The sequence below is a fragment of the Perissodus microlepis genome, chromosome 12, assembly GCF_051167445.1.
Source record: "Perissodus microlepis isolate ML-2025 ecotype Zambia chromosome 12, ASM5116744v1, whole genome shotgun sequence".
Taxonomy (NCBI): domain Eukaryota; kingdom Metazoa; phylum Chordata; class Actinopteri; order Cichliformes; family Cichlidae; genus Perissodus; species Perissodus microlepis.
The window spans coordinates 6,293,738-6,301,699 of record NC_140472.1 but is presented as its reverse complement, the minus strand read 5'-3'; the positions used below and the strand labels follow the sequence as shown (position 1 = coordinate 6,301,699).

The 7,962-nt window shown below is 38.8% G+C and overlaps 1 protein-coding gene across 1 annotated transcript; it reads left to right on the top strand.

The window, feature by feature from the left end:
* Positions 1 to 329: 329 nt before the first annotated feature.
* On the top strand, positions 330 to 6,653 carry vamp8 (vesicle-associated membrane protein 8 (endobrevin)). Its single transcript, XM_084947140.1, has 3 exons — positions 330 to 528; positions 2,911 to 3,078; positions 4,563 to 6,653. The coding sequence occupies exons 1-3, from the start codon at positions 514 to 516 to the stop codon at positions 4,746 to 4,748; spliced, it is 369 nt and encodes a 122-aa protein (XP_084803266.1). The 5' UTR covers positions 330 to 513; the 3' UTR covers positions 4,749 to 6,653.
* The last annotated feature ends 1,309 nt before the right edge of the window (positions 6,654 to 7,962 follow it).

Sequence of the window (7,962 nt, the reverse complement as noted above, 5' to 3'; positions counted from 1 at the left end):
ACGCCTTCTTTAACAATAGAAGAGGGACTGCCGCCTACAGGTGTTTTTGGAGACAACAAAGGAAGTAAACGTATACACCTGCAAAATAAAAGCACGGAGGTCGCCAATGAAAGTTTGACTCGCTTCAAAATCATTACAATTGTTTTACAGGTAGTGAAAATCAATATGTGAATACGAGTATATAAAATACAATGACGATATTACTGTGTAAAGATTAAAGGAATCATATTTGTTTATATAATCTTTTTTTCTCTAATGTTTACCCAACCACTTCAGCTGAAAACGATAGGTTACTTTATTTTGGAAACCAAAGGGCGGAAACGGAGATTGAGTTCACTTAACAGTTGGAAGAAGGCAATTAAGGGAGGAAAAAAACAACCAGGAAGTAAAACCGAGAGAAACGTATTTGCTTCGAGACTTTAAACTGTTTTTAAAGGGTTTTAAATCAAATCGTCAACTTTTATAGAAAGTAGATCCATCAGTTTACGGATAAAGGACATTTTTTCCAGCAAGATGGACACTGATCCGGTAGGTGATAATAACCTTTGTTTATGTTGTTCAGAAAGCCTCCCCGCCGTCACCACTTAGTTCAGCGACAGTCTCAAACAGGTGTACTTCCACATAAATCAACCTGTACTTAACTTGAAACCTACCTCGGCTGAAAATAACTTATTTAAGTCAGCGCACTAACTTTTTCATTTTTGAGGGAGCAAGTTCTAAGTAAAGCAGCTTAACAAAATGGCCTAATTACACACAGTGCTCAGTACGTGTTGGAAATGATTTTTGTAAAGTTGAGATGCGTTTGTTTTCCATAAAAATAAAGCCGCATACTTCAAGTAAACGTTTCCATGTACTACTGTCTATTTATAATACATGTTGCTAACTGATAAAACGGTTGTTTTTCACGTATTTCAAGAATGTTTCACAGGTCGTTGGTGGAGCCATTCGCCTGTAGCCAAGCTCTGCTGGAGCAAGTAGCAGTTTATTGCTAACTTACCTTACAAAATAATAGATATTATCCACTGGGCAACACTTGATGATGATGATGATTATTATTTCATTAGTAAAGGGGAAAAATAAACGTTTACAGGTAGATCAGCTAAAGTGGCGTTTATTACGTGCTAAATTAGGTTTACTGCTCTCATGTTTTAACATTATTTAATGTCGGCACAAGAGAGGCACATGTGTGTGTGCTTTCCAACATCTTTCTTTGCCTACTTTCATGTCGCAATGGCTTCTATGAAGACTTTTTTGTTAACTAATAACAAAAAAGGCCACATAATGGACTAATTATAATCTGTTGGCAGTCTGCTGAAAGGATAAGAATAAGAACGTCCAGGCAGTTCTTTAAATATCTGTAATGACTCAACATTGTCGACTTAAATCAAAATACGTTTCCCTCTAGCCTGTAGGAAAATCTTACTTCCTGTAGTATTCAAATCTCAGTGTGTGTCCTCACAGATTAGGGCAGTTTCCCATTTGCCTACATCAGTGTGAGCAGTAAGGATTAAGTGTTTGAATACATGTTTTGGATTTACAGCTGCAGTCAAACATTTTATCAGGAAATATCTGTTGGAACATTTTAAGGTGTACTTCCTTGATCATTTTCCTCATGCACCAACGACATATTTACAAGACCCCTTATCTGTCAATTTATAAAGAGAGACTGAAGTCACTCAGCTTACAACATATCAAATATTTGAATTAGATGCTTAATGTAGCCGCCCTCTGCAGCTGCCTTGGACACTTCACTTTCTGTTTATTGATACTTGATAGGCATCAGCCATTCAGTGGGCCTGAATGACTGACGTGCTAACACTGGTACAGAAGAATGAGAGAGATTAAACACATGCAATGAAGATATAACAAGAAAAAGAAAATTAAAGATGACTCCAGAGTTTGTTTGTTTTTTCAGAAACTTCTTCTGAAAAAGGATGAATGGAAAAGGAGAAAAAGAAAGGAGGGTGGGGTAACAGGAGAGACGAGAGACACATGACGCAGGAGAACCTGCCCCGTTTCCTAGAGACAGTTTTGTTACAGTCTGTTGCTGACTCATGGGACAGAGTGGTCCCTGCATGTTTACTGACACACACCCAACTGCACACAGCATTTCTGTGCTGAAATCACATGTACAGCTATGTGAGGTAACAGCTGAAGTTTCTCTTGAATGCACACATGCTCTTAGCAGACTTTCACGGATGTATAAAAGTGATCATTTAACAGCCACAAGGTGCAGCTCAAGGGCTGTGGTTACAAACGGGTCAAAAGGACATATTTACATTACATGCTGCTTTGTCACTTGCAGACACAATCATGGAGGTACTCATGTCCAATAAAACATGAAGAGGCTGGGCCTCATCAAAGACTTATAAAGGGATATTTTTGTAATTTAGCTGTGGACTTCTGTGAATCTTTAGAGATTTTCCAGAGACAGGTTTGCAAAAGAAGTAGAACCTTTGATATTCTGACAGTCACTCTGGCATTTTTGAGGTCTCAAAGCATAAGTACAGGAGGTAGCACTATAGTTTTCAGGCCTGAAGGACACATTTTGGCTTTGTTAAAACTGACGCTAAACCAGGTTAACATTTTTTTTCCGTTAACAAACTAAACATCAGTATCAGAGGATATATGATAGTTTCTATCTCAAAATTGCACCTATTTAATGTCTATGACTTGGAGCAAAAGAACAAACTAGTGCTACATGCAGCATGTTTGATTGATGAGCAGACTTCACTGTTCACCCAGCTGATACTTTTTATTTTGTAGGCAGTTCATGCCAACGCTATTGTGTGTGTGTGTGTGTGTGTGTGTGTGTGTGTGTGTGTGTGTGTGTGTGTGTGTGTGTGTGTTGGGGGGTGTGTGCAAATGGATTGCAGCTAACTCTTCTTTAATAACCCTTCTCTACACCAGGAGCGTGGAGGGATAGAAGAAATGCCAGAGCCTAAGGACAAGGTGCAGGCTTTAAAGGATCAGGTGGATGGCGTGAAAAGCATCATGACTCAGAATGTGGACCGGATCCTGGCACGAGGAGAAAGGCTGGATGACTTAATGGGCAAGACAGAGGATCTGCAAGCAGGGGTCAGTGTGATCACGAGAGTTTTAACTTTCACTTGGCTGTGTGTAAAAGCAGGCTGAGATGTGGACAATACTCCCATACATGCACACTTGTCAATAAAGCTTGGTAAGCTGTGATCTTAGTGATACTGTTCAGTTAAACAAGAATAACAAGTCACTTCGGGCGGTGTCAGGTTCTCCACATTACAGAACAGAACAGGTGAAGTGTGGCCTTTTTCATGCCCTTATTCAACTTTAAGGATTTTACAAAGTCAGCTGTGTAAAATGTAAATAAAACCAAATGAGGTCAACTATAGTGTCCCCTAGCAGTAAAGCTAATTACTCTTTTATCTGTTTTGTTATCCGTTTGTACTCTTGAGGTTGTGGTTGCAGCAGGAAAAGACTTCTTAGAGCTTAAATACTTGTATTTGACCACACTCACCTTCCATTTTCATTCATGGAAAAACAAGATCTCAAACACAGTAATAGCATTCATTTCCTAATCAGGCTTAATGTTAAGGCCATAGATGGTGTAAAAGATGGACATGGTTACTGTGACATCTAATAAGGAGTATAAGGGACACATTAGGAAACATTATTATTATCAGTATTACTATTGTTATTGTTATGGTGAGGAGAAAAAAAGAGAAATGTTTTCCTTGTAACTATACATCTATACAATGATTTGACATCTTAGTTTATGTTCTTATCTTATGTTTAGCTGATCCATTTTGTTCCCTTAAGCCTCATCAGAAATGGTCTCAGTGGCTGGGTGGATGCCAAGTAGCCTTTTTTTAAGGAAGGGAAATGGGGATTAAAAGCTGAGGCCACATTTCACCAGAGCTGCACTGAAAATCAGTGGCAACAGCTCTTATGAAGTGATGAATTCAAATGTTTTGGTTTAAGTGCTCATCAGCTTTTACAGAGGAAGACAGGACAGAGGTACAACAGTGAGTGTCTGCACACATCTGTAAAAAAACAATGAAGGCTCTGTCAATGTTTGGCCCTGCATTTCAGTCATTGATGCTGATGGAAATATGAACACAGAAGATTACTGTTGGCTTTAGATGCACCATGCAATATCGTCTGGAAAGCATCTGATTTGTAGAAAAACACACAGAACGAACACCATCAGTCGTGGATTGGTCTCCACAGAGCCCAGACTGGAACATCGTTGAAGCAGTGTGGGATCATCCGGTCAGAAGACAAAAGGCAGAAACATCCAAAGAAGAGTTTGAATGTCTTTCAAGAAGCCTAAGAACTATTCCTGAAGACCACTTAAGCAAAGCTGCCTAAGAGACTCCAGACTGTGTTGAAGAATAAAAGCGGTGGTATCAATTGTTGACTCTGGAAAAACAAATTCCTTTTATGTTTGCACATTTCAATAAATCACTGTACCACTTTGGTATTTTTCTAGCAAAATATTAACAACTCAAGACTAAACAGAGTTATATCAATAGAACTGATTACATAATTTTATTGATTCTCCTGTCTTTTTCCTTTTGTAGGCTCAACACTTCAAGCAGACGTCTCACAAGGTGGCTCGCTCCTACTGGTGGAAGAATGTCAAGTTGATTGTGGTCATAATTGTGATCGTCCTAATTATCGTCCTCATTATCATCTTACTGGCCACAGGAGTCATCCCTACTAGTTCCCCCGTGCCTCCTATAGTTGCTCCCACCATCAAGCCCTAAACAGACAGAAATTTAAACAATGTATAGTCAGAATAAAATCATAAGCATATTCCTATTGCACAATATCGAGGGAAAAAAATAAATACATATATATATATATATATATATGGTGAAACCGTTAATACTACACAGTTTCTATGTTGAACTTTTAGGAATTCCAATATTTTATTCTTTGGTTTAAGGGACTTTAATGACAGAACAAGCTTTTGAAAGCCTTTCCCATACAATACCTGCTTTTTTTTTCTTTCTTTTTTTTTTTACACATCCTAAACCGCTGTGGAACATCAGTGGTCAATGGCAGTAAAACACTACCGGTATTTTTAAAGGATGTTTCATATCAGCACTGTCTACTCCTCTTTGTTAAACGGATTCACCATAAGCATTTATTTCATCCCAGCAAAGAGCGAGTCTCTTAAATTTTTGTAGTTGAAAAGAATGAAGCTGGATTATTCCAGTCTCATATTTTATGTTAGGTTTGTCTTAGATGTTGTCACTGGTGCACCTTTACAAAAGACAGCGTGTATAATGCAGAGTACGATTTGGATCGACTGTAATAAAGGTAATAGAGGTAATAAAATGGGTAATATCTGGATCCTTTTTGACACTAGAAAATTACCACAGAGTTAACAGTTTTAGGTCACAGTATATTTAATGGGAGGATGAATTGTGGAGTTGATTTTGACATCTGTCTGGCTTCTGGGCGATATTACATAAGCTTCCAAAACCACTCTGGCCCATCAGGTAACTGGACCTCTGCAGGTGTCCTGTTTAAAATGACAGTGGAAGATTAGAAGTGGATATTTTGGGTACTTTTGACCCTCTGTGATTTGGCTTTTTATTTTTTATTTTTTTGGTTCATCCCACTGAAGACAAATCGGATTTGGATCTGGGGTACGAGGAGGCCAGGTGAACACCAGGAGCTCTTCCATATGTTCTGGAGCCATTCGTTATCAGCAACAAATGTTATTCACTTCACCTGTCAGAAGTTTGTTGTGGCTGATTGGTGTATTTCAGTCAAAATGCTTCCAGTTTTGTTACAGTCAGACAACCTACATAAGAACGGTTTATTGAATTAATATACTTTGAATACTCTCTAAATGGTGTTTATGAAGTAAGCAATGAAAAGATTACAGTGAAGCCGTCAAGTGTGTTGACATTAAATAAGCAGTCGGTTACTACACCACTGAAACAAGGGGTGTAGTTTTAAATTTGCATCGAACTCCTATTCGGGCCGTAAAGTTTAACTGATAGCCTACAGCTGACTAGCCACCTGCAGGTATGCAGTGCAGAAACTCACAGCCTTTGAAGGGGAATTGCAATGTCAACCACCTCTACAACACTCCCCCTCTGGCCCGTGTCAGCCACAGTGGTAAACCTTCATAGAGTCTTTTTGAAAATCCTCCAAGTTTCTGGATGTTACAATACCAGTTTAGTTTCAAAGAGGTCAAAGGGCTTTTGGTGTGAGCTGTATAGAGTCATCATATTCTCACTGATGTGTATATTTGTAGACTTTAGCAGACCTCTCCATAAGTGCCTCTTCTGTAGAGGCTATTAATGTTACTTTTTTCTTATTTAATCAGAAGTGAATGAATAAAATCTGAATGTAATTTCTGTATAAATAAATCGTAACTGATTCTGTATACAACCCTAAAGTTTCATGATGAGGTAACAAAATCCCTGTTGGAAAAAATACTTTTTTCCCCTTTTTGGTCTCATCTCTTGATGCCTATAAACCACACTCTTGTTTCTGTAAGACATCTTCAGTGAGTCTGTTGCTGTGTTAAAGGATTTTTTCTACTGTGTGTAACTCTTGTAATTTAAAACTCTTGAGGGTCTTATTCTGATGACTTACGGTATTTAATGGTTTTGACGGTCTGATAGAGAATAAATTGTATTTTTCTTCTGCTCTGTTGTCATGTCCTCTTCTGTGATCACAGTTTTGCCACAAGATGGAGACAGATTGTGACCTAGGCTCCTGTTTCTCCTCAGTTTATTCTATCCTATTCTGCTCAGTGGTGTGTACACAATTTAAGTGGTGAGGAAAACGCACACGGTAGCACAGCGGTTCGCACTGTTGCCTCACAGCAAGAAGGTCCTGCGTTCAATTCCACCATCAGCCTAGCATCTTTCTGTTTGGAGTTTGCATGAGTTCCTCCCAGAGTCCCAAGACATATAGTTATTAGGGATAGGTTCATTGGTAACTAAATTGTATTATTGTAGGGTGTACCTTACAATATAAAGCGCTTTATATTGTAATGCTCTGAGTCTATGAGCCTTATGCCATGAGAAGTGAATTCCAGCCCAAACTTACTGTGGAAACAAAATACTGTATCTATCACAGAAAAGGTCTTTGAACTGAAAACAAAATAGCAAGATTGTGTTTAATGGACATAAAGCAGATTTCACAAGGTCGAGCAGACAGTCCCAGCTCTGACTGTCTTCATCCATTTACTGACTCCTCCGCTAAATGGGACACGCCTTTGCCCCCGGCATGTCTAATTAAATTCTTTATTTCCTTATTATAGAATATCTTCCATCATGGTTTCCCGACAAAGGCGCTTGCAGTATGCCACATTACCTGCCACACACCCGGCAGTAGTTGATAAGCATTTTTGAAGTCACATGTCTAATGAGACAAGTAAAGAACAAAGAGAAAAAAATCTGTTCAGAGAAATGAATGTGAGTTTATCATTTCATAGCTGTGTAGGAGATCCTTGTCTTGGCTGAGTTGCTGCCTTAAACTGTGGGGTCAGAGGTTACCTTGATTACATGTGTTTTCTTTGGTGCAAGGTGGCACCACTGTATCGTCACAATGTTTTTCCAGATGATCAAGATTTCCATTACGACACCTTGAAATGCTGCAGATCTGTGACAAACTGACAACAGGCACAGCACGAACATGGCAGACATGGTAAGTGAATATTTAATACACTTTTATAAGCTGAATTCCCAGGAAGCAAACACATTTGACTTAATCTGGCATAATTCTGAGAAAGTTTTTAGAATTCAGATACTTTCTATTATTTTAATCCTGAAAGTTAGGACTGCTGCCTGGCAGAGTTACAAGTTCAGTGTGCCAGTGTTTATCAGCAGTGATCACACAAACAACTGCGGTGCTTTCAGTCTCATATTGTGACAATCCCCCTTGATTCCTTGATCATCCTTCATTCCTCTCCTCACGTCAGAGGAAGCAAGAGTAGTTTTGGGTACAGTC